Here is a 27,472-nt window from a genome sequence, read left to right as displayed (position 1 = left end):
GAAAACTCGCGAGATACTTCCTAAGTCTCCCTACGCAGGCGCAGCGTGCAACGTTCGCTTGTTGTGTAGTGAAGAAGAAATGGCGGAGGGAGGGAGTGTTAGCAGCTGAACTTGAGGCATTTTTCCGCCTTCAAAGAGAACCTAATCTGCAGTCTGGGCGTATTTTGGTTATTATAAGACTGCTCAGGGACAGCTGGTCAAGGATGGCAGCCCTATCTGCAGGAGCTGCAAGAAGAAAGTTGTTGCGAGGGGCGGCAACACACACGACCATCACCCTCAACTGTTCGGTGAATGCAAGGAAATTTAACCTGAAGCTCGGGTGTATGATGTACGTGTATGTCGAGTTTTCTCGGTCTAATTTGCTGTTGTCACTAATGTGAACTGTAAGTTTTCTGTTCTGTTGGTTGCAACATTAATAATTAATAATGACATTTTCTATTTTTTACACAGAGGGTCTGCTGGCCAATCGAGTGCTACTGCTACTACAACTCATTCAACTTTATAAGGTTTATTTTGCACAGTTTTAATACATTCTTTTATAATTATTAGGCCCCGAGCAGGTCTCGACCTGTTCTCGACCTGACTTTTTTTGTAGTGATGACTTTTTTGTCTTAAATGATTGCATTTTTCACTGCCTAAACATACCCTAAAACTCACCAAACTTGGAATATAGTTCACACCTGCCGAATCTATCATCTATTGTCATTGTGAATTTACAACACTAGGTGGCGCTATAATCGAGGAAAGTGTGTTTTGCTGTCTAACTCCCATATGCTTTATTGCACATTCAAAAACATTATATCCACACATTCTCTGAATTGTCTTGAGTCTTGTGATATAGGCCACGCCCATTTCCGTAAATTCGCAAAATGTCGCAAACCTACTTTTTCGAACTCCTCCCATGCGTTTTCACCGATTTGCCCGAAACTTTGCATACAGCATCAATGACCCTCCTGACAAGAATTTGTCAAAGAATTTTCATATTTCAAACAATACTCAAGTTATTAAATAACAACTTCCTTCAGGTCTCGTTCCAAACAGAAAGTCTTCACGTATATCTCCACGTTGGTGTGTACGAATGACATGAAACACAGGTTACTACTTCCCCATGAGCCCCTGTGCAAAATTTTGACTGATTACCACTAGGTGGCGCTCTTTAAATTGAAGTATTTTATATCTCCTCATTGGTAGGTAGGATTAACAATTATTACAATTATTGCCAATGCCCTCCCGAGGATAGCTGACGAAAGGGGTTACAAGGGGACTCTATAGCGCCCCCTGAAATATTAAAAATCCAAGCCCCGTCTCCTACATGCACATACATGAAAGACATTCGGCAGACACACAAAAAACATCAGGGGTACCAAACGGTCACTCCAACAGGAAGTCACCCGCATTTTGATTCATTTCTATGCCTCGCACTTTAACAAACTCCTCCTGCAGATTGAACACCACAGACTTCCACTTCACTCAGTATCATCCTCAGACCTTGATGATGAAAAGTTATCAAAACCTTTCACCGACTTAAGACAAGGTGGGTTTCATGGTGCCATCCATTTTCATGCTTCGCCATGAAGCATTAACTCCTTATAACAACATACAGTTTACCATGTACACCAAATTCATCACACATGTATACGATGTCACCCTGAATACCTCCATGCATCAATACTGTGTCATATCCATAGCGCCTCCTACACTACAAGATGACAGGCAACAAATAGGTGAGCACAACCTCCGACCCCGGACTGACGTTGACGAGCGTTCGCACCCCCCCCCCCCCCCCCCCCCTGGACAGACGTTGCGCCGCTACACTCAAAACTGGGATGAGAATCAGCACCTCCAAATCTGAGGCCATGGTTCTCGACCGGAAAAAGGTGGCTTGCTCCCTCCAGGTGGGAGGAGAGTTCCTGCCTCAAGTGGAGGAGTTTAAGTATCTTGGGGTCTTGTTCACGAGTGAGGGAAGGATGGAGCGTGAGATTGACAGGCGGATCGGTGCAGCAGCCGCAGTAATGCGGTCGTTGTATCGGTCTGTCGTGGTGAAGAGAGAGCTCAGCCGAAAGGCGAAGCTCTTGATTTACCAGTCAATCTACGTTCCGACCCTCACCTATGGCCATGAACTTTGGGTCATGACCGAAAGAATAAGATCCCGGATACAAGCGGCCGAAATGAGTTTCCTCCGCAGGGTGGCAGGTCGCTCCCTTAGAGATAGGGTGAAGAGCTCTATCACCCGGGAGGAGCTCGGAGTAGAGCCGCTGCTCTTCCACATCGAGAGGAGCCAGCTGAAGTGGCTCGGGCATCTGTTTCGGATGCCCCCGGAGAGGTGTTCCTGGCATGTCCCGCCGGGAGGAGACCCCGAGGAAGACCCAGGACACGCTGGTGTGACTATGTCACCCAGCTGGCCTGGGAACGCCTTGGGGTCCTCCCGGAAGAGCTGGAGGCATTGTCCGGGGAGAGGGAAGTCTGGGTGTCCCTGCTCAGGCAGCTGCCCCCGCGACCCGGCCCCGGATAAGCGGACGAAAATGGATGGATGGGCGTGGGCATGACCTGCAGGCTCTGTAGCGCCCCCTATTGTTCTTGCCTGCCTTCCACATGCCCACAGATGAACGAAATTCGTTACGCAGATTCATCAAGAGCAGACGCACAAAAAAGTTGTTGGGACCGATACCATCACTCCAACAGGAAGTCGGCCACCAGATGTAACACCAGTGACTTCACTGTCACTCAGTATCATCCTCTGACCTTGAAGATGAGAAGTTATGGAAATCTTTATCCTACGTCATACCTGCTGGCCACGGTGGAGCGGTCAATTCGAATCCATCGCCGCCATCATGTCCTCATAACTTCCTCATACAATTTCCTATCTCAGCCAAATCTCTCAGAAATGTAGAGGGAGTCACCCTGAAAAGATCTGTGTTGTCATTGGGCGTGGTCGTGACTTGCGGGCTCTGTAACGCCCCCTATTGTGATGCCCTGCCTCCTACATGCACATAGAAGGACGAAATTTGGTACGCACATTCATCATGAGCAGACGCACAAAAAACCCATTTTGACCCATACTCTCAGTCCAACAGGAAGTCAGCCATTTTGATGTGTGGTGGCGTTTTTGACAAATTCATGCCTACTTTTAAAACTATCTTGTCCTAGAGCTTAAACACAACAGTCTTCACATTCACTCAGTATCATCTTCATGCCTTGAAGAACAAAAGTTATGGAAATCTTTCAGCTCTGTCATACCTGGTGGGTGTGACGGCGGATGCCATTTTTTCCCTTTGCTGGCCAAGCATCAAGCCCTTTTAAATTCCACATGCAATGCCCCATCGCCACAGATTTCCTCATAAATGTAGACAGTCTCGCCCTGAATACATCTACACAGCCATACAAAGTCGGCCATTTTGAATTTGGCGGCCATTTTGAAATATTGCCGTACATCATGCTTTCACGTCTTCCTCCTACAGATTGGACACCACAGACTTCACACTCAGTCAGTATACTCCTCGGACCATGCCAAAGACACGCTAGGAAAATCTTTATCCTACGTCATACTTTCTGGCCATGGCGGTGCCCGCCATTAAAATCCTTCGTCATGAAGCATCAAGTCCTCATAACTTCTTCATACAATTTCCTATCTCGGCCAAATCGCTCAGGAATGTAGAGGGAGTCGCCCTGAATAGATCTGTGCATCAATACTGTGTCATATCCATAGCGCCACCCACTGGACACAGGAAGTAAGTTTTATCTCAGTCAATTTTGGCTTCCTACTTGCACGTACATGATTGAAATTTGGCATGCATGTGTGTTGTGACAAGATGCACAAAAAACTAATTTAGACTCATACTCTCAGTCCAACAGGAAGTTGTCAATTTTGAGTAGAAGCACATCAGTATATGGTGTAAGTGATACAAGTCGTCCACTAGATGGCATTGTTGTTTTTCAAGTCACATGTATCCTATTGGTTAGGAACCTCTAAATAACCTCTGAATAATTCCATTCCATTGCAGGAAGTCAGCCTCATATTTATCAGATTTTATTGAAACTTCAAAATGTGGCAGCACGCACTTTATAGAATAAAAACTAGCAAACAAAGCTGACCAAAAGCTTGACATTGATAGACAGCCATAAATACATTTTTGAAAGAAGGCAAGTGAAGCATTACTTTACACTCATGTATGTGCATTGATGACAAACATAGTCAGATGTACATGGCATTTGCAGGTAGTTTTGTCCAAATTGCACGTTACAAAATGGCATAATTGAAGGGTAATGAGTTGAGCCACATAATGGATAAGTCAGTGGTAGTAAGCCACAGCACACAATTTTCAAATAAGCCAATTTGCTAAGAATGCCATTTGCGTGTTGTGTCTGACCTGTCAGTGTGGCAGAAAACAAGATGTGTGTAGTTGTGATTCTGCCCAACTTTTCCGCGATGAATGTAGTGGCTTCCCCTGCCATTTGAAACAACTGAGTGAGTTCTTTGGTTAAACACAGCTACTGCAGGACGCTCGTCAAACCTGGTCACTTGACCACTGTCCCTTTCCAAAAGGAAGAATCACATCTGGCTGCACTCCACTACCTATCCAAATCTGTGGCATTCCACTTCCATCCTCCCCTATGATGCGCTGCCTTCCTGCCTTCACAGTGACAGCAGAAGACAGTGTCTTAGCTGCGCCGGTAGTCGAGTGGTTAGAGTGCATGCCACATACGCAGTGGACCCGGGTTCGAATTTAGGGCGGACGAAGTTTACTGCAAGCCACAACCCCGCCTTCTCTGTCCCAATTCCAATCTATTCCCTACAAAAACACAGGTGTCTATGCCTGAATTCCATACAAAGGCAAAGAGAAGGCCGTCATACTTCACACAACATAACAGTGCAGAATCAATTGTCAAAACATATCTGATTACTGAATGTTTTAGACATCATTCACCTGTTGTCCACTTTGGATTTCTGTGGATTGCAGGAAGTTGTTCTGACTTCACCTGAAAGTGTTTAATACTGGCAGGGGCAACACACCACGTTACAAACACAAGTTGGGAGAAGACGCTGAAATTCACCCCTGGCGTGCACTTTCCCAAACGCAGGCGGTTGCCGCCTCCGTGAACAATGATCAAGCAATGGGGCTTCAGCCGCAGCGTGTTTGGACGGCAGCATGCCCCGACGCGCGCGGACTGCGAGGTCCCGTTCATCACTGCTTGCAGTTTTAATTAGGGCCCGAGCAGGTCATCGACCTGTGAGGTCCCTATTGTAATTGGAAGAATTATTCTTCTTATTAGGGCCCGAGCAGGTAGACCTGCGAGGTCCCTATTGTTATTGGAAGGACAGAAATTTTCTTCTCCAAGTTTGAATGCAGTTTTGGATGCCTGAACATACCCAAAAACTCACCAAATTTGGAATATATGTTACATCTGGCGAAAATTGCGATCCTGCATTGTCATTGGGCGTGGTCGTGACCTGCGGGCTCTGTAGCGCCCCCTAATGTTCATCCCCGCCTCCCACAAGTGCGTAGAAGAACGAAATTCAATACGCAGATTCCTCATGAGCAGACGCACAAAAAAGTCTGGGGGGACCATACTGTCACTCCGACAGGAAGTCAGCTATTTAGATGTGTGGCGGCATTTTTGTCCAATTCATGCCTAATTTGAAAATTATCTTGTCCTAGAGCTTAAACACAACAGTCTTCAAATTAACTCAGTAATTTTCTTCATGCCTCGAAGAACAAAAGTTATTAAAATCGTTGAGCTGTGCCAAGGTTTAGTGGGCGGTGCGGTGGAAACCATTTTGTCCTCACGCCGTCAAGCATCGAGGCTTCATAACTTCAACATACAATTTCCTATCCACACCAAACTGCTTGTAACTGTAGAGGCTGTCTCCCCGAACGAATTTCAGCATCAATACTTAGTCTGCCATTTTGCTTTTGGCCGCCATGTTGAATTATGCCAATCTTTGTACGTAAATTATCTCCTCCTACAGATGTAACACCACCGACTTCAAAGTCACTCAGTAGCATCCTCTGACCTTGAAAATGAAAAGTTATTAAAATCTTTATCCTAAGTCATACCTGCTGGCATTTGTGGAGCCTGCCATAACAATCCTTCGTCATGAAGCATCAAGTGCTGATATCTCCTTCATACTATTTCCTAGCTCGGCCAAATCTAGAGGGAATCTAGAGGGAGTGGCCCTGAATAGATCTGTGCATCAATACTGTGTCATATCAATAGCGCCACCCACTGGAAACATGAAGCAAGTTTTATTTCAGGCAATTTGGGCGTCCTACATGCATGTACATGAATGAAATGTGACACGCATGTGTGTCATGACAAGACGCACAAATGACTCATTTACACCCACACTCTCAGTCAAACAGGAAGTGGTCAATTTTGCTTAGAAGCACATGAATTGATGGTGTAGGTGATGCAAGTCGCCACTAGATGGCACTGTTGTCTTTCAAGGCACATGTATCATATTCATTAGATTTTATTGAAACTTTAAAAGGTGGCAGCATGCACTTCTTGGGATAAAAACTATTAAACAAAGCAGAACTTAGATCAAAAGCTTGACACTGATAGACAGCCATAAATACATTTTTTGAAAGAAGGCAAATGAAGCATTATTCTACACATATTTATGTGCAGTGATGACAAACATAGTCAGATGTACATGGCATTTGCAGGTAGTTTTGTCTGAATTGCACGTTACAACAGGGCATAGTTGAAGGGTAATGGGTTGAGCCACATAATGGATAAGTCAGTGGTAGTAAGCCACAGCACACAATTTTCAAATAAGCCAATTTGCTAAGAATGCCATTTGCGTGTTGTGTCTGCCCTGTCAAGGTGGCACACAACAAGATGTGTGTAGTTGTGATTCTGCCCAACTCTTCCGCGATGAACGAAGTGGATTCCACTGCGATATGAAACAACTGAGTGGGTTCTTTGGTTAAACACCGCTACTGCAGGACGCCCGTCAAACCTGGTCACTTGACCACTGTCCCTTTTCAAAAGGAAGAATCACCTCTGGCTGCACTCCACTACCTATCTTAATCTGTGGCATTCCACTTCCATCCTCCCCTATGATGCGCTGCCTTCCTGCCTTCACGGTGACAACAGAAGGCAGTGTCTTATCTGCGCCGGTGGTCGAGTGGTTGGCGTGCATGTCACATATGCAGTGGACCTGGGTTCGAATTTAGGGCGGAGGAAGTTTACTGCAAGCCACAACCCCCCCCTCTCTGTCCCACTTCCAATCTATTCCCTGCAAAAAAACAGGTGTCCATGCCTGAATTCCAGACAAAGGCAAAGAGAAGGCTGTAACCCTTCACACAACGTAACGGTGCAGAATCGATTGTCAAAACGTACCTGATTACTAACTGTTTTAGAAATCATTCACCTGCAGTCCCTTTGGATTTCTGTGGATTGCAGGAAGTTGTTCTGACTTCACCTTGAAGCGCTTGATACTGGCAGGGGCAACCCACCGCGTTACAAACACACGTTTGGAGAAGAGGCTGATCTTCACCCCCCGCGTGCCACCTCCGTGAACAACGATCGAGCAACGGGGCTTAAGCCGCGGCGCGTTTGGACGGCGGCACGCCCCGACGCACGCGCGGACTGCGAGGGCCCGTTCATCACTGCTTGCAGTTTTAATTAGGGCCCGAGCAGGTCTTCGACCTGTGAGGTTCCTATTGTAATTGGAAGAATTATTAGGGCCCGAGCAGGTCATCGACCTGTGAGGTCCCTATTGTAATTAGGGCCCGAGCAGGTCATCGACCTGTGAGGTCCCTATTGTAATTGGAAGGATTATTCTTGGTTATTATTTTTCCGTTGCGCTTTAACTGCAGTTTTGGAAGCCTGTACATACCCAAAAACTCACCAAATTTGGAACATTCATCACGTTAAGCGAAAAATTTGATAATTTAATGTCGTTGGGCGTGGTCGTGACCTGCGGACTCTGTAGCGCCCCCTAATGTTTATCCCCGCCTCCCACAAGTGCGTAGAAGAACGAAATTCAATACGCAGATTCCTCATGACCAGACGCACAAAAAACCCAGTGGGACCCCTAGTGTCAGTCCAACAGGAAGTCAGTCATTTAGATGTGTGGTGGCGTTTTTATCCAATTCATGCCTACTTTGAAAACTATCTTGTCCTAGAGCTTAAACACCACAGTCTTCACATTAACTCAGTAATTTTCTTCATGCCTTGGAGAACAAAAGTTATTAAAATCTTTCAGCTGCGACATACTTTAGTGGGCGGGGCGGTGGAAACCATTTTTTCCCCTCGCGGTCAAACATCAAGGCTTTATAACTTTAACATACAATTTCCTATCCACACCAAACTTCTCATAAGTGTAGAGGCTGTCTCCCCAAATAAATCTCAGCATCAATACTAAGTCGGCCATTTTGATTTTTGCCACCAGTTTGAAATATTGCCAATCTTTTTAATTAAATTATCTCCTCCTACAGATGTAACGCCACCGACTTCAAAGTGACTCAGTAGCATCCTCTGACCTTGAAGATGAAAAGTTATTAAAATCTTTATCCTACGTCATACCTGCTGGCCACAGTGGAGCGGTCAATTCGAATCCTTCGCCGTAAAGCATCGTGTCCTCATAACTTCTTCATACAATGTATTATCTCGGCCAAATCTCTCAGGAATGCAGAGGGAGTCGCCCTGATGAGATCTGTGTGGTCATGGGGCGTGGCCGTGACGCGTGGGCGCTGTAGCGCCCCCTACTGTGATGCCCCGCCTCCTACTAGTAACATAGAAGGACGAAAATTGGTACGCAGATTCCTCATGACCGGACGCACAAAAAACCCATTTGGACTCCTAGTGTCAGTCCAACAGGAAGGCAGTCATTTAGATGTGTGGCGGCGTTTTTGTCCAAATCATGCCTACTTTGAAAATTATCTTGTCCTAGAGCTTAAACACCACAGTCTTCAAACTAACTCAGTAATTTTCTTCATGCCTCGAAGAACAAAAGTTATGGAAAGGTTAAGTTGGCGGTGCGGTGGAAACCATTTTGTTCTCACGCCGTCAAGCATCGAGGCTTTATAACTTCAACATACAATGTCCTATCCACACCAAACTGCTCGTAACTGTAGAGGCTGTCTCCCCGAACAAATCTCAGCGTCAGTAATTAGTCTGCCATTTTGCTTTTGGCCGCCATGTTGAATTATGCCAATCTTCGTACTTAAATTATCTACTCCTACAGATGTAACACCACCGACTTCAAAGTCACTCAGTAGCATCCTCTGACCTTGAAGATGAAAAGATATGGAAATCTTTATCCTACGTCATACCTGCTGGCAGTTGCGGAGCCCGCCATAACAATCCTTCGCCATGAAGCATCAAGTCCTGATATCTCCTTCATACTATTTCCTAGCTTGGCCAAATCTAGAGGGAATCTAGAGGGAGTCGCCCTGAATAGATCTGTGCATCAATGCTGTGTCATATCCATAGCCCTACCCACTGGAAACATAAATTAGTTTTAATCTCATTCCATTAGGGCTCCTACAAGCTATGAGTGACACAAGTCGCCACTAGATGGCAGTGTTGTCTTTCAAGTCACAGGTGTCCTTTGTACTTAGTAACCTCTGGATAACCTCTAGATAATTTCATTCCATGGCAGGAAGTCAGCCTCAAATTTATCAGATTTTATTGAAACTTCAAAATGTGGCAGCATGCACTTCATGGAATAAAAACTAGCAAACAAAGGAGAACTTAGATCAAAAGCATGACATTCATAGACAGCCATAAATACATTTGTGAAAGAAGGCAAGTGAAGCATCATTTGACACTCATTTATCTGCATTGATCACAAACATAGTCAGATGTACATGGCATTTGCAGGTAGTTTTGTCTAAATTGCACATTACAACATGGAATAATTGAAGGGTAATGTTTATAGCCACATAATGGATAAGTCAGTGGTAGTAAGCCACAGCACACAATTTTTTAAATAAGCCAATTTGCTAAGAATGCCATTTGCATGTTGTGTCTGCCGTGTCAATGTGGCACACAACAAGATGTGTGTAGTTGTGTTTCCGACCAACGTTTCCAAGATGAACAAAGTGGCTTCCCCTGCCATTTTAAACAACTGAGTGATTTCTTTGGATAAAAGTCCCATATTATATTGTTTTTCATCAATGTCACACAGCTGTCAGAGGTCCAACAACTCTGTATTTGTTATTACCCCAAACACATCCATGGTCCTGCATTCCTATGAAGGTAGATTTGTGTCTTTATTATTCAATCAAAAAAAAGTTTGCTTCAATCAAAATATATATTTTCAATGAAAAAACCTTCACTTCAATCAAAAAAAACCTTTTCAATCAAAGAAAAAAGTGTTTGAATGCAAAAATATAGTTGAGACTCAAAAAAATGCATTTGAACACTGTTTTTCTTTGACTGAAAATGTTTTTCATGTTTGAAGCAACTTTTTTGATTGAAGTAATACTGTTTTGTGTTATTATGGGTAGGACATTTGTGTCTTTATAATTCAGTCAAAAAAGAAGTGGCTGCAAACAACAACAAAAAAATTCCCATGAAAAAAATCACTTCAATCTAAAAAAAAAAAACTTTTTCAGTCATAGATAAAAAGTTTTTAAATGCAAAAAATATTTGAGACTCAAAAAATTGCATTTTGAACACTTTTTTTGATTGAAAATATTTTCTTTGATTGAAGTAATCTCTTTTGTGTTTGGGCCATATTATGGGTAGGACATTTGTGTCTTAATTATTCAATCCCAAAAAAGTTGCTTCAATCAAAAAAAATATTTTCAATCAAAGAAAAAACTGTTCAAATGCAAAAATAAAATTGAACCCCCCCCCCTAAAATATATATAAAATAATTTGAAGTGTTGTTGTTTTTTATTGAAAATATTTTTTTAGATTTGAAGTGATTTTTTCTTTGAATGAAGTGAAAAAAGTTTTGAAGTCGTTTTTTTTAAATTGAATTATTTTGACACAAACATCCCGCAGTGGGCGGGTGCTTCCCCATTGGTCAGACATGTTTGAGTAACAAGTGGCTACACCAACGACGTCTTTCTGACAAGGAAGTCATGGCCGCCAGCAAGCCAGGCAGCAGTGGTGCTGGAGTTGTTAACTACAGCATTAAAATGATTGGTGTCATGTTTTTAGCCTACTCTGTTTGATATTTCAATTAAACATGAAGCTTGCTAACTTAGTTCACGTTGACTAATTTGTGTTAGTGTTACTTGTCTGCGAGGGCCCGTTCATCACTGCTTGCAGTTTTAATTTAATGTTGTATTTGCAGTGTTTGGTAAAGGTTTTGGATTTGGACCATTTTAATATATAATCAATCTATTTGAATATAAATCTTGGCCAAATTATTTCAATTTATCAGTGTATCAGTTTTTTTCAACATTTTGAAGACATTTTAAAGACATTTTAAAAATACTGCAGTATAGCGATAACCGTGATAATTTTGGTCACCATTACTGCGGTGTGAAATTTTCATACCGTTACATCCCTAGCTCCAGCAGTATTAAACTGCACTTGTTGTTACCACCAATAATCACAGCTGTCGCCACATCAACCAGGGCATATTTGCTGAATCATAACATGCTTCAACAGGGGTCACTTACCTTAAGGAAGTGATCCAACTCCAGGAGTTTTTTAGGAAAAAAGCTGGCGACCAGGTGCTCTGCCTGCAGAAGCAAACAGGAGAGCACATTTTGTAATAAAAGAGGCTATGAACCTATGCTAACAATACTAACATGAAGCATTAATTTAATAAGCGAGGAGAGAAAATTCAAGAGACAATGAGAGCAAGGACAGAATCAGGGAGAGGAAATGTTGACTGTATCATGGCACACAAAACACTCACCTCACTGGTGATCTGCTCCCTAAATGTTTCCACCTGTCAACAGATTGTCAGAGTCAGAACCCCTCTGATATTCACAAATATTTCACCAAGAGTGGGTGTATTCTACAGAAAAACTTAATTTCTCTCATTATTGTAGACACATTACAGAATGCTGATGCTGTTTAAAAACATATCTATATGTAGAATTTGTATGTACATTTATTAGGGCTGTTGGATGGCAATATGATTATTATTTATCACAAATGTCATTGTGTTAACATTTTGTAAAAATGGTAGTCATCCCCACAATACTGTTGCAATGTCATTTTTTAAGTACTGACAAGAAAGGGTACATGAATTCTATGACTTCATGTAAGAAAAAGCATGAATTCATTCATGTAGTGCATCATAAACTATCAATAATGTACATGTATAACAGTATATCATGTCATGGGCAGCTGTAGCTCAGGAGGTAGAGTTGCTGGTTTGATTCTCAGATCCCAGGCTGCAAGTCAAAGTATCCCTGAGCAAGAGACTGAACTCCAAATTGCTCCTGATGAGAAAGGTCGACAACTTGCATGGCAGCCTCTGCTATACTGTATGAATGTGTCTGTGAATAGGTGAATGAGACAAGTATTGTAAAGTGCTTTGAGCCGTCAGTGGACTAAGTCCATTTACCTTTACCCATTTCTGACATAGCGATAGGAACAAGTGAGTGGAAAGTGACTGTTCAGGTAGTGCTTGATTTAAACAGTCTAATGCAGGGGTTGGTGGGGGCCACATCAACTTTCCTTTCTGTGGTGGGGGGCCGGTGTCAGTCTATAACAGAAAATGATATGGGCCAACTACCACAGTTCAGCTATTAAACAAGTCCTTCAGTCCTTACCACGGTACAGAACAATTACCCATTAATCTCAGTGTCCCAATTCAAAATGTTGCACCATAACTGCATATGAAAAACAATACAAAGGGATCTACCATGTTAATCAAGTTTATTTAACATTTAATTTATTTGCATTAATTGTCTATATTAGGAACTGAGGAAAACATCAACACTTATAGAGAAAATATAACACTTATAACGTTGAATGAAAAAATGCAATACTGCTGTTACATGACTTTCCTAAAAGTGTCTGTATTTTAACTTGGAACAGTTTTTATATAAATGACACAACATATGATATGTTAACCTGTTTTGGCCATAAGTAGTCAAACTGACCACACATCACTTCGCAGGGTTTCATTGTTCCATTTTTCGCGCGGTCTGTGATACTACAACAACACCAAGTATGGTGTGGACGTCCTGGACCAGATGGCGAGGCCGTACTCCGTCAAAGGCGGAAAGATAGCCAGTGGCGGTCTTCTATAACATCCTCCTTGACCTGGCTGGGATCAATGCCCGCATCTCATTCAAGGAGCACCAGCAGCAGGAGAGCCTGGAGGAAAGTCCTGCAGCAGCTGGCAGAGGAGCTGAGGGCAGAATACATGGAGGGGAAAGGGGCAGCGGTAGTCGGCACAAGGTGGGCAGCAGCGGAAGCAACCACCGCAGCAGCAGCAGACACGGAGGAAGTGCCGGTCCGAAAGAGCTGCAAAAGGAACCAAACCTTGGACACTTGAAATGCCATGAGCCCGTCTGTGGTGACTGTGTGAGGAGAGCGGAGGTAATCTGAGTAGACTGTTACCAGTGATCACAACAGCTCTTTTTTTGTTTGAGATCAGCTCGTTTCCAGCTTTTTTGATTACTATATTTTTTTAACTTATATATTATAAAATCATTCATAATCAAATAAGTTACTTTTAATTGTTTTAACTTTTCTACTAATTAATTCTATTAAATTATTGTGTAAATATGCAAAAATAACAGTTTACCATGTTATTAATAAATGTATAATTAAACTTGTTAAAATGTACATTTTGGTGTAATTTCGTTTAAGAAAAATATATCATGACATAATGAATGCATTCATCACTCAATCGGGTATTTACATGAGAGATTAGGCTATAGAGTTTAAAATCTAGCAGTCCAAATGACCGCTTACGGCCGTTCAAGTAGTTGTGGATTTCCGGCCTTCTGAAGTCCAGCTGACACTTTGGTCTAATCAGAAACAAATAATTTGACCGGATCTAACTCTTGGGTCGTGTAAAGCGCACTGTTATGCCTTAACCAAGATATAGATCATTAAGATTAATTGGATCAGATCTGACTTGAATGAATCCGTCACAGTTGCTGGTAAACTGATTCAAGAGCAAGAGGTCTCTCTCTCTCTCTCTCTCTCTCTCTCACTCACTCTTGCTCTGGCGTCTTGCAACGAGGATGGCGCCCGACACTGCGGCACGTTGCCAAGCTCTATAGACCTTTCACACAATAACCGGAAATACGCAATCGTAGTGTATGCAGACTTCCGGCAAAATGTCAACACAGCAGAAAGCTGTTAAAGGCAAGTTAAAATGGATCAGAGAGTCTACACAGCTTCCCTCACGGATATGCCAAAAATTAGCTTTGCCGACGTGGCAAGATTCGTGGAGGAAATCTCCGTCACCAAGAGGAAGAAACTGGATAAAGGATACAAATTTTTCCACAAAGAATTTGTCCATAAGTATCAAGGTAAGTAACGTTTGAGAGCGATCAGGCTAACTGTTACTGAACTGTTAACTAGAATGACAAATCATTAGTGTGTCCACTTAGACCTAAGGCTAGGGTTATAGGGTTATGTATGGATAGTATAGAGGATGTACTACTTACTAAATAGTCGTGATCGTGATGTTATGCTAAGCTATGTTCCAAGTCGCTGCTGTTGCAGCTCTTTCCGCTGCAGTTGCAGCTCTTCCTGCTGAGTTTCTGCACAGCTAGCTACAGAGTGGATAGAAAGTATAGTAAGTATCAAAACGTACTCACACACACTCTTTGTTTGTGTAGCCTTGCTGGCCACAGGAGTGCTGTGTCTTATATTATTGTGATTAAAGAGAAACAGAAGGTGATTTCCAATGTAAGTCTGGAAATCTACCTTAATTAGGTGCAGGAGCTCTTTGTCTACCATTTCATACCATAAGTTATACATCTCTATCGCTATTTCAACTCTTTCCTTACACTGTTACTTCTGTTTACTGCTGACAGTGATGTACTGTTATTAACAGTGATGTGATGTACACCATGCTTACTAGTATTTCCCTATGTTTTTTGGTGGATAGATATCACTTGCCGCTGACAATGGACGTCTGATGGCCTTTTCCTGCAGTTGTGTAGCTGGTAAAGGTTTCTGCAACCACGTTGTGGCCCTGCTGTATCAGACAGCACATTATTTGCAGCTTGGCCATAAGACTGTTCCTCCACCTCTGGCCTGCACAAGTGATTTGCAGCGATGGCATAGACCGAGAACACAGGTGGGTGTAAGACAATGTTGTTTATTTAGCCTACTCTTTTGACTTGACGATGATTCAAATACACACACACACCTGCCTGGTTGTAATGAGACCCCTTCACTTCATTTGATTTTTGCATGAAGAAAAAAATTAAAATCAAGTGGAAGTATGTAGGTGGTCGGAGCCAGGCTATACACACACAGCATTTATATTTTATCCTGAATCTTAGGGAATCCATCCAGAACCAGTCAGTCATGTGGTGGTGCAAAAGCCAACAACAACAGGCAAGAGTGGTGTTAGGTCCACATTGTACCAGGCATACTCAGGTCAGATGAAAATGTATGTCCATTTTACCTTTCTGTGAAATCAAATGTGGAATTAAATGGTTAAATGACTTACTGAATCCCTTCTTTCTTTAGGACCATTTCCCGACCCCGATTTGATGGCTGCTGGAGCTAAGCTGAACGAGGTGCAACCTCAGCCTCTCATTGCCCTTGTGTTAGATGGCTTGTCTGAGATAGATCTGACTCCATCTAAATTTGGCCCTGTTCCACATGGATCCCCTCTGTCATACCATTGTCCACCTGAAACAGGTAGTGACCTACCCTGCACCACCTAGCCCCTGAATTCCCTGCGCTTCCTCTTCCTTTAGACTAGCATATATTCTCTAACCTTAGCTTTGTTCCAACGTTACACCAGCAACTGCGCCTACAATCTTTGCAAGTGTCTCCACAAATGGCCAGTGAAATTGAAAAGGGAACCAGGCAGCAGTCCAAATGTCCTACGTGGGCGCAGTTACGCCAACCACGGTTAACTGCCAGTCGCTTTCGGGAGGCCTGCTCTTCTTGGGAGGGAAATGCGGATCCAGAGGCTGCAGCAAAGCCCCTTGCTGGCCAAATGATAAGAGGCTCCAGAAAGCAAACTCCTGCAATGATACGAGGTCTGCAAATGGAGTCTGAAGTCCTGACCAATTATGCCAAATTAAAGCAAGTCAATGTACTGTCTGTTGGGTTTGTCATTCCTCCAGGAGCACCACATGTTGGGGCTAGTCCAGATGGTAGGGTCTATGACCCCTTAGAGTCACCGCCGTTTGGACTTGTGGAAGTTAAGAGCACCAGAAAACATGATGCTTCACAGGTTGCACACCTTAAGTGCGAAAATGGCTCTGTCAGCCTGAGGCAGTCACACAGGTACTACTGGCAGGTTCAGGGACAGTTGGCAGTAACCGGTTTTGAGTGGTGTGACTTTGTCACAGACACTCAGGCAAATGTGTATGTTGAGAGAATTTGGCGAGACGATTCATTCATACTCAAAATTAAGAACAAATTAGACCTTTTCTACTACAACACCTACATGAATGTGTACTTGGAGTAATACTGTCCTGGACTAATTAGATGTCTACAGGTTTCATGTTAATGAACTAATCAATCTTTACCTTTTTTCAATCTAAAACTTTTTTACAACTAATAGTCTTTATAACCGTAATTGTCAATTTATTAATCAGTTAATTAAGTATTTATCACACTGCCTCACTAATGTTCCTCCTTGCTTTAGTGATACTGTGAAATGTAAAGTGAACTGTAATAAATCAGTTGTCTCTTAAAGGGGGAGGATAAATGTAAAAAAAAATGTGATGTATATGTGAATAAGATGTGACACATAATTAATAATAAAGGTATAATTAAAAAAAAATCAGTTGTCTATTCAATTACTGCTTTTTAATGTCAACAAATTAATCAGTTGCTCCTGGTACACAAGGCCCAAAATGATACTGTATGCTTGTTACAACTGTCATGCCCACTTGGCTTACAGGAGACATGGCATTAAGGGGAGACCACACGAGATAGAGGATTAACAAAATACAATATTTATTAACATATTTACATAAGTCAGTAAATGTAAGACAAAGCAAAGGTGTCGTGTAAATCTGCATTGTCATGTAGTGCAGAAAAGGGAAAAGGGAAATGGGTAAAACAAAAGAGCTTCAGGCCAGAGCAGTAGGTAGGCCCCTGACAAAAAAAACAGAAAGACAGAACGGGCAAACAAACACACCTGTCTGGTCCTAATGAGACCCTGAAGAATATACTGAAGAAAAAATTAAATTTAAGTGAAAGTAGGGCTGGGCGATATGGCTTCAAATCAATATCACAATATATTGAGCAACTCACCTCGATAACGATAAATGAACGATAAGTAACCCCCCTGCATATTAATATTCATATAAAATAGAGGAAGCACTAAAGTACAATAAACATAGCTGTGTCTCATTCGTCCAATTTACCAATACAATCTGCTGCTGGAGTCACTGGGCCCCATGACATGGGAGATATTGAAAGAACTGCAATTATTTTGTATTAATATATTTATGCTAAGTAACTTGATGACAGTCCTTAAATCAGTTTCCAGCGATTCAGTGCCATGTTCTGGGAGGTGAGCTAACCGTCCTCCTGCTGCTCACACTGGGTGAACCTCAGTAAAGTCGCGGCTGGACCCCAGTAGAGCTTAGAATCAAGCCCGACCCGAGCCCGTGCACGTTGCGTCCGAGCCCGGCCCGACACATTGAATGTAATTATGAGCCCGAGACCGATTTAAACCCGACAACTGTTTAATACGTGGGCTGTTGTAACTGATTTCTTGACTACAATTGCGAGTTGTTTGAACTACAGAAATCTTAATGAATAATGCAACAAGTGCCGCACTTAACGCACTCGACAAAGCCGACACGTTATTATCACGGCCCACGACTTGTTTAAAATGGGTCCACACCTCCTACTGTTTTTATTTTTTTCTTTATATCTTCATGCTCCATGTTGCACTTAAGCTACACAATCAGTGATGCCGGTAACGCGTTACTAGTTTCGTCATTTTCCTTAGTAAAAAATATATATTTTTGCTTTCTTCTTGCGTCTCCGGGAGTGACGTCACGTACGCAACAAGTCACGTTTCCCAGCATGAGGACACTCACGTGTCAGACCACGCAGAGACACAAATGCAAACAACAATGGAGGGAGGAGAGAGATGCTCGTTTTCTAGCTGGAAATACAGTCATTATTTTGAGTGAATAAAAAACAAAAGACAAATATTTAATCAATGGACTGGCCCGGCTGAAGACAGTGGCCTGTTGTAGCCTTTGAACGCAGCATCATCACACAAACTGTCCGCGACTCACAGCGAGAGTGGGTTCACTTGATTTTTAACCTGGCATAGCTGGTGTTGCATCAGCGGGCAGAGTTTGCCATCAAATTAATGTAAAATAAGCACATCGGTATACGCCGGGGTAGATTAATCAAGTGGACCTAACATGTCCCCTGTCCCTAGTGGATGTTATGCCTATGACACCGAATATACCGACATGGCCAAAATGACGTAGGTTATCGTCGTAAATTTCAGTATCGGTAAATTTTCAGTTTATCCCCCAGGCCTAAGTGAAAGTACGTAGGTGGGTGCAGCCAGGCTACACACATACGCAGGAGCAGTAGGTAAGTCCCTGACTAAACAAACAGGGAGACAGAATAGGCAAACAAACAAGCCAGACTTAAAGGGATACGCCACTGTTTCAGCCAATTTACTTATTTTCAGCCTCCCCTAGAGTTAAACAATTGAGTTCATCTAGCCGTTGTCTCAGTCTGACGATAGTGTCAGACTGAGACAATGGCTGGATGAACTGAGGAAAGGTAAAACTTAATTGTTTAACTCTAGGGGAGGTGGAAAATGAGTAAATTGGTGTGTATCCCTTTTAACAAACATATACTCTCCAGATCTCAGTCTTCTTCATAAGACAAAGGTCCTTGAAAATTCACCAAGACACAACAGTTTTGCCAGATCTGGCTGACAGTGCCCATCAGAGTGAGAGGTACAGGTGAGTCCCAGATGTGATTGGACTTAATTCGACCTATTACCCTTACGACCACTATCCTGAGACGTGCTATGGCTTGTGTCTTCTCTGTGTCCTCTCTTGTGAATTGGGCTGAACGCTTGAAGGGTGGGATGATGAGCTTTGCCCCAACACCAGAAAGGAGATCTTCAATGAGAAATCCTTTGTCGGCCATCACTTCATCACCTGACTCAAGTAAGGGAAGGATTCTGCTGATCTTTGTTATCTCTTTGTCGGAGATGCTTCCAGTGTACAGCGGCGAGAAGAATGTCACCAAACCATTAGGAGCAACTCCGATCAGTCTCTTCAAGGTTGTCCTATTCTTGTAGTGGGAGAATGTTTCTGATTGCAGGGTGAGTGAAGAGGGTGCCGCCACAGCAATCTCAGTGCAGTGCAGTATCACACGGACATCGGGACAGTACTTCTTGAATTTTTCTGGCATGATGGACTTCACCTTCTCCCATCTCACCCAAAGAGGAAACGTCCCCAACATCAAGAAAAGGTAATTGGCCCAGGTGATGGTCACACGGCTGACAGTGGTTACACTAACCTGGAACATGTCAGCGATGACCTGCTCTTTCATGCCAACAGCTACTCGCATACAGTACATTAGGAATTTGTCAATTAATGGCATGCTGCGAGGGGGACTGGGACTGTTTTCGCTGGTGCCTTCACTTGTCCTCTTTGCTTTACTCCAGTAGACCAGTCGAGAGGCAGATGGTGCAATGGATTCCGAGAAGATCTTGAACACATGCTCAGATGGAAATTTGGTGTAAAATCTTATCTGGTCATCTGACGCACAATACCGGCTGAAGAGGACGGGGGTTGGCAAGGCTGTCTCCAGCTTGGCTTCCAAGTCTTGGATGCAATTCATGCTGTCCTCCAGCATACCTGTGGTGATTGTGAAGACACAATTCAGTCATTCATTCAATTCAGCGAAATTATAAATGATAAACAATGTTTCTTTCATGATTGTCCATTTCCATTAACATTTTATGTTGATAAGACTTGTAAATGGACAATTAGGCCTATTTACATAAGTCTCTGAGTATGTAGCCATAAAGAATCATTATTTCACCCATTTGCGTTGCATAGACTTTAGGACAGTCCAGCCATAGGTGACATGAAATGGATAACTTGATGGGGGATGTTAATGACAGGTAACTTTAACAAGCAGGAGGGGTTGGCTAGCATTAATAAATAGGCTACAACACAACACATGGATTAAAGCAAAAAAAAAAAATCTTTTGACTGAAATGTTTTTTCGAGCTGTAGCCAACTCATATTCCCAATTTGTATTTTGTGAAACATGTTACATGGCACGTTACTTGACACATGCTAAAAAATAAGATAAGATTTACAGCCTCACCCCACACCATGTTCTCTAATGCAGACATCAAGTTTAAATATTTGACCAACAGTGTTTTACAATAGGATCACACTTAAAATGTTTTTTTGTCTTTTCAGTGTAATTTTCAATCTATGAAATCAAACTGTGCCATTTTTTTTGCCAAGCTTCTCTCAAGTTTTACTCATTCAAATAATCAACCATCTACAGAAATTTTCAGTATGCTACATCTTCTTCTCATCATCATTATCATTAATTATGATGATGATGATGATGATGATGATGATGATAACATAATAATAACAATAATAACGATAATGTTTAAAGTGAGCCACTTATCGTTTAACAGAAAAATACATAATAAAAACAGCAATTTTGCAGCCTTGTCAGTCTGATGGCGAGTTATCACCTTTCTGTCATCACTAACATTCTGTTAATAATCAAAGAAGCTCTGAGGCTTTACATTTGTTCTATATGTTAAAATACAAGATTTCAGCATTGAGCTACAATCAGGCTACATTCATGATTGTGTATAGTCAAACTAACCAAAAACTAATTATTGATCATCATTATTGTTTCAGGGTGTTCCTGTAACCATGGTAACTCTCGGTGCCAGAGGGGAGGCAGAGACGCTGAATGAAGCCATTTACACAGACACACTGCAGACAAAGTCCAGACTATAGTTTTTATTTCACACATGTAGCACACAACAGGAGACTCTCCGTGTCAGAAGAGTTCTCACATGTTGACTAAACTCAAAAACTAATTGATAACGTAGCAGCACGACGAGTCCTTGCTAGCTAAGCAGCTAAACTTTAGCGCCGCTCCGTGTTTAGATCCCTCCCCGCTGTTAACGATATATTGGCTGCAGAGTGTGACAATCTGTCAATAAAAATCAGCCAACACTTGTTCTTCTCCGATCTACATAGATCTCATAAGTCGCCTCTGTTAAGTTTGAATGACGGAAGTCCGTCATAGCGACGGAGAACTTTAATCCATGACAACAACATAGCTAGGGAATTAGGTACAGCGATATGAGGCAAGGAATGCTGTTTACGCCTTTAACTTAGCTGTGGCAAAATATTGACAAACTGTTACAGTGATTGAAGAAGACAATACACCACTCTACCATAAAGACATAACGTTAACATTAAAGGAGGTGGAATAACTTACCTGCGGGCGGCGGCGTCACATTGTCATGGTCCAGTTTCAAAGCTTTCTTTGCAATTTCTTTTATCTCGACTCCTACCGACGTTAACGGCTGCCGTTTTTGACACCGCTCATACACAGACTCCCTTTTTTCTTTAGAGGTGTAATCGTTTCAAGGAAAAAGGCTAGGGACAGACTCTGGTTTCAAGCAGCGAACAGTGATCCCCAAGACGTAGTCTTGTGGTGTGAAGTGTCTGCTGCAGACATAAGTACTCCCTTTTTTAATCGTAAAAGTTGGTCCTTCATCCCGCCGAATAGCCTGAACCCATTTTCGTCTGGCTTCACCGTTAACAGGGAAGGAGTGGAAAGATAGACAAGGCTGCTTTTGGGCATTACAAGAACGGTACGCTACAAGAACTTTTGCTCATTGCTTGCGCCATCTTTGTTGTTGACCTGTTGCCCTGACCGGAAGTAGGTTTCCACAACGATTGCATATTTCCGGTACAAAATACGGAAGTTGGGTGAAAGGTCTATAGGAAATGCAATTTCAAAAAAATAGGCACGTTTAGAGAGATTGTTTGGGATCATTAAGTGGGCCACTCCAGTTGTTTCGGCGGGCCGGATGTGGCCCGCGGGCTGTAGTTTGGGGACCCCTGCACTAAAGTGTTTCAATATCATGAGATGTTCATGTCTTCTTCATAAGTCTGTCTGAAGTTAAAGCGAGAGGCCAAAAACAGACCAATCATGCCACCATTGTTCAAAAGATACCCATCAATGTCACAGACCAGGGCACCACTTTATTTCAAGGGCCACAAACGTGATGTTGTCATGGAAAAGAAATACTTTAGTTACCATGAGTACAAAGACACTAAGAGCTCAGCAGAATATCCGTGCAGTACTGTGACTAGTCAGTTTTATGGCTTGTCCCTTTAACTGCAGACTTCCCTATGAAAAAGAATTGAACATGAGTAATCAGTCAGTGATAACAACTGAAACACCGTAGTTGTTGCATTTCTTTTGTATTGTTCCTGTAGCCAGTCAGGCACAAGTTACCATTAATACATGTACAGTACTGATTCATAATGTACTCGTTCATAATGTACTCAATGAATTATTTCCTGCATGAGGAGATTTCAATACATCCACATAAACAGTATATTGTGTATCGCGACATAGCCTAAAAAATATTGTGCCATCATTTTAACCCTCTGGCCTTGTTCGTTTTTACTACTCTCTCAGCTTGTTCTTGGCCAAAAATGGCCACCAACAGATTGAGTCTGTAATTTTTGGGATTTTGTATGTTTTTTGATGCTTTTACTGCATAAAATGTTTAATTAATATCAGTTCTTGTCATAAGTACAAAAAATTAATTAATTTTTTATTTTTTAACTCCTCAAATGCCAATTTGTTTGCACATTACGCTTGTTGGAAAACTACCACAAAAATGATCACTGCCTATCTTCTCAGTGCTACCGGTTTATCTTGTATTATCAATAACACAATCTGAGATATGTAACTGATTAACACCAACATTGATTATTATGCATTGTTATTTTTGTGCAGGGAAGGCAAAGTAGAAAAAACTCCCTCTCAGCTTGTTCGTGGCCAAAAGTGTCCACCTCCTGTTTACATTTTCAAAATGCTATAAAACTAATATATATATATTGAAAAAATTCCAATTTTTTTTACCAGTTTCTTAAATTTGCATCAGTCCTTGTCATGAAAACTAAAATTTCATTCAAATTCAGAATTTTAACCCTTTAAATGCCTATTAGATAACATAATGCTGATGATTTGTAAGGGAGAATAGCATTAAATCAGCATGTTTTTACAAAATAATACATGCTACCTAAATTATTCTTTAACCATCATTGCAGCTTAATGTGTGTCAATAATAAGCAGTATCAATGATTTTTATGCTTCATTAGTTTTTTGTGCAGTGTCAGAAAAACATAAAAACTCCCTCTCAGCTTGTTCGTGGCCAAAAGTGTCCACTTCATGTTTACATTTCTAAAATGCCATAAAACTAATACATATATAACAAAAATTCCACTTTTTTTTTCAGTTTTTTAAATTTGCATCAGCCCTGGTCATGAAAACTAAAATTTCATTCAAATTCTGAATTTTAACCCTTTAAATGCCTATAAGATAACATAATGCTGATGATTTATAAGGGAGAATAGCATTAAATCACCATGTTTTTGCAAAATAATACATGCTACCTGTATTATTCTTTAACCATCATTGCAGCTTAATGTGTGTCAATAATAAGCAGTATCAATGATTTTTATGCTTCATTAGTTTTTTGTGCAGTGACAGAAAAACATAAAAACTCCCTCTCAGCTTGTTCGTGGCCAAAAGTGTCCACCTCCTGTTTACATTTCTAAAATGCTATAAAACTAATACATATATAAAAATAATTCCACTTTTTTTCCCAGTTTCTTAAATTTGCATCAGTCCTGGTCATGAAAACTAAAATTTCATATAAATTCAGAATTTTAACCCTTTAAATGCCTATTAGATAACATAATTCTGATGATTTATAAAGGTAGAATAGCTTTAAATCACCATGTTTTTACAAAATAATACATGCTACCTGAATTATTCTTTAACCATCATTGCAGCTAAATGGTTGTCAATAATAAGCAGTATCAATGATTTTTATCCTTCATTAGTTTTTTGTGCAGTGGCAGAAAAAACATAAAAACTCCCTCTTAGCTTATGCATGGCCAAAAGTGTCCACCTCCTGTTTGCTTACAAAATGCTATATACAAACACTATATACTGAAAATATTTGCTCCTTTTTTCAAATTTGACATCAGTCCTGATCATGAAATCAAAAATCTTAATCAATTCCAGAGTTAACTGGGTCGTTTTCCCATGTAAATCTCCATGCTCCAGGCATAGGAGGTTGCCACATCACAGGTGAACCAGACTTTAATGCCATACTGTGCAGGCTTGTTGGGAATATATTGTAGATGTCAATGGTGTGCATGGGGGGGTGGGCAGTGGCCTAATTGTTGGAAAATGCACACTAAAGTGCCCTCTTGGGTGCCAAAATGCTTGCTAAAGTGCCCTCTTGGGAGCCAAAATGCGCACTGAAGCACCATTTGGGAGCCAAAACGCGCGCTGAAGCGCCCTCTTGGGAGCCAAAAAGTGCGTTAAAGTGCCCTCTTGATTGGCAAAACACAACAAACTGCCCCCTTGGCTGGTTAAAACATGATAAACTGCCCTCTTGGGTGACAAAATCAGGCACTAAAGTGCCCTCCTCGGAGCCAAAACGCGCGCTACTGTGCCCTCTTCAGTCGCAAGAACTTGCTGTATGTGCCCTTTTTTTGCCTTTCGCCCCTGCCTTTCAAAAGGTATGTGCACGCAACTGGTCGAAGTCCACAATGACCTATGAATGCAACAAGCTGCTCGTCAACACACACACATCAACCCCTGGATTAAATAAGAGGGGGAGGCAAGCAACCCACTTTTCCCACAGGATGCGAAATGCAGCGAGTTTATCATTCCTGAAGCGTCCAAGGTGGGAGAGCCTGTCATCAAAGCAGATGTTAGCGCTGATCTGAGTGAAGCTGTAGAGGGGCATCGTGGCACAAAACGTGGCCCGTCCTATCTTGGTATCCCACATGCCACGTGTTGCTTCATGTCTTGAGCGGTAGACGCCAGCCAGAATCAGAATCCCAATGTAGACTCTCATCTCCACTTCATCCACATTCTTCCAATCCTCACACCTTCGCCTCCCATGCAGGTTTGTGTTGGTGCACAGCAGCTGAATGATCTCCTCTGTAATAAAATGGTCAAAGGCAGACCTCAGGTTGCTGATATGGGCAACTGCGTACAGGGTGGGCCCTGGGGTGAAACCAGTGGATACTGGATTGTGGTGCAGGGTCTCTTCAGCAGTGGGAAACCACATTATTTTCCCATGACGAGACATCCACTCACCCGCCAGCCCCTCTGTCTCTGCCATCAGCTGATCAGCCTCCATTGCTGTGTCTGTACTGTCCTCTTCCCCTGAGGAAGAGGAATCAGGCACTGGCTGGAAGTCGTCATCAGTGGTGTTGCTGTCATCCTCTGAGGAAGGTGTCCCATCATCTTCAGGAGAGGACATGTCCTCATCTTGGGTAGAAGATTTCTCCTCCTCAACCGCAGAGGATTTCTCTCCATCTTTACTCTCTGAGCCAATCACATACTCAAGTGCTTCAGTCAGGGCATATGACCTTCTCGCCATCCTACAGATAAAGAAGGATCTGGGAGCTGATAGGCTCACTTATAGCATTAGTACTGACTGCACCTGCAAAAACTCCAGGACAGATTTATAAACAGTGTCAGACTTTGTTTTTGTTTCCCCAGAAGCCAGAGGTCAAGATGACCTGTGATCCTTTTTTTTGGAGAGCAGCTATTTGAGAATGTAAAGGCTATTGTGTAGTTGTGTGTGGCATTTTTTTATGAAAAGATCAAAGTTACAGGTGTTTTCAACCTGTGCATCACAGCCAGGTTTGCCTTGGAAACTCAAAGCTCAATAACCTGTACCAAGAGTAATTCACCAAAACTTGTATGGTATGATACACTGTAATTTATGTCACTTTATCTTGCTAATACTAATTTTTTTTTTCATGCACAAACACACATCATTACCTGACATCCTTAGGATCACACCTATGTCAAAATTGTGTCATTCATTTGCTCCATTGGAGTGCAGGAAGCCATCATACGCCCGTAGTGGAAACTAAGAATATTAACTGAAATTGCTCCCTTGCCCAAAAATGGACAAATGACACAATCTGGTAAAAAAACATTAAAAACTAAAATTTTCAAGTGTTGAATTTAGAATGAAAGCCATTTTACCTAAATTATATGATTTTATACTGTAAATCACAAGGAATTAAAAAATGTGGTTTTAATGGGTTTCAATTGGCCAAAAGTGTCCACGATAGAGCCATAAGGTACAATTGTAGATACACAGTATAATATTGACATATTTAAAGAGCAGGTTTTGAAAATTTAAAGATCAGCCAAAAATCCAGACCCTTGGTAAATATCATTCCATATGCATTAACACAGCTAAAATGATCAACAAAAAGGAAGTGAGGTGGACACAAATGGCCAGCATAGAGTCCAGAGGGTTAAGACCACATCGTTCAGCTCCAATATTTATCAGTGGGCTCTAGTCTAAACGTCTCACACTCTGATTAATTTAAGGGTGACACTGAAAACAATGGTTAAAAAACGTTGCTGAAACTGAGAGAGTGAAGTAGAGAGGAGAAAACTGCTGCACCTGAGACAACTTCAAAGACCAGGTCATACGGGGGAAAAACATTGTAGAGCAAAAATATATGAGTAAACCCTAAAGGCTGGAGTAAAGTACAGGCGCGGGGTGATGGAAATGAACGACAGTCAACATTTAACAGAGACCTCAGCGAGTCACATTAGTCACAGAACCCAGTGGAAAGTGTGAATGGAGAGCTGAGTGCCCTTACAGAGCAGCCCGCTGTGCCAGGCAGCTCTCACACACGTACCTTGGCCTTAAGCTCGCTGTTCACCTTTAGAAGAGATGACATGGCGTAGAAAAACTGTCAAAAACCACAAAAGGCGACGCTACAGCTTTTTCACCGTTGTCTGATTCACAGCCCCGCAGCGAACGCACGTTCACATTCGTTTCCTCAAACAGTGACGTAGTCAGAAAGCGACGCGCAAGTTCAATGCGTAGTTCTTTTTGACGTTTTTGAAAAAAGCTCCCCAAAACAACTTTCTAAGCAAAAATGTGACCACAAAGCATATACATTCACATTGAGGTTGGATGAGATGCATACTAGTCATTTCGGCACGACATTGTGAATGTTTGCTAGGGGAAGAGCAGTGGTGATGAACATAGACACATGTTTCTACACGGATGCATTTACGTGAAGCACAGTAAGCGCTGTGG

The 27,472-nt window shown here is 42.0% G+C and overlaps 1 protein-coding gene across 1 annotated transcript in view; it reads right to left on the bottom strand.

Moving 5' to 3' along the window:
* The window catches only part of LOC115575092 (proteasome activator complex subunit 3-like), a 38,614-nt gene extending 11,194 nt beyond the window's left edge, over positions 1-27,420 (bottom strand). The window contains exons 1-3 of the mRNA XM_030406937.1: positions 27,066-27,420; positions 11,834-11,866; positions 11,592-11,654 (exon numbers count right to left, since the gene is read on the bottom strand). Of these exons, the coding sequence (XP_030262797.1) occupies positions 11,592-11,654; positions 11,834-11,866; positions 27,066-27,107 (138 nt within the window). The 5' untranslated portion in view covers positions 27,108-27,420. The remainder of the gene's footprint in view (positions 1-11,591; positions 11,655-11,833; positions 11,867-27,065) is intronic.
* Between the last annotated feature and the right edge of the window lie 52 nt (positions 27,421-27,472).

This window comes from Sparus aurata, chromosome 23 (genome assembly GCF_900880675.1).
Source record: "Sparus aurata chromosome 23, fSpaAur1.1, whole genome shotgun sequence".
Classification (NCBI taxonomy): domain Eukaryota; kingdom Metazoa; phylum Chordata; class Actinopteri; order Spariformes; family Sparidae; genus Sparus; species Sparus aurata.
This window is presented reverse-complemented; position numbering and strand designations above follow the sequence as displayed.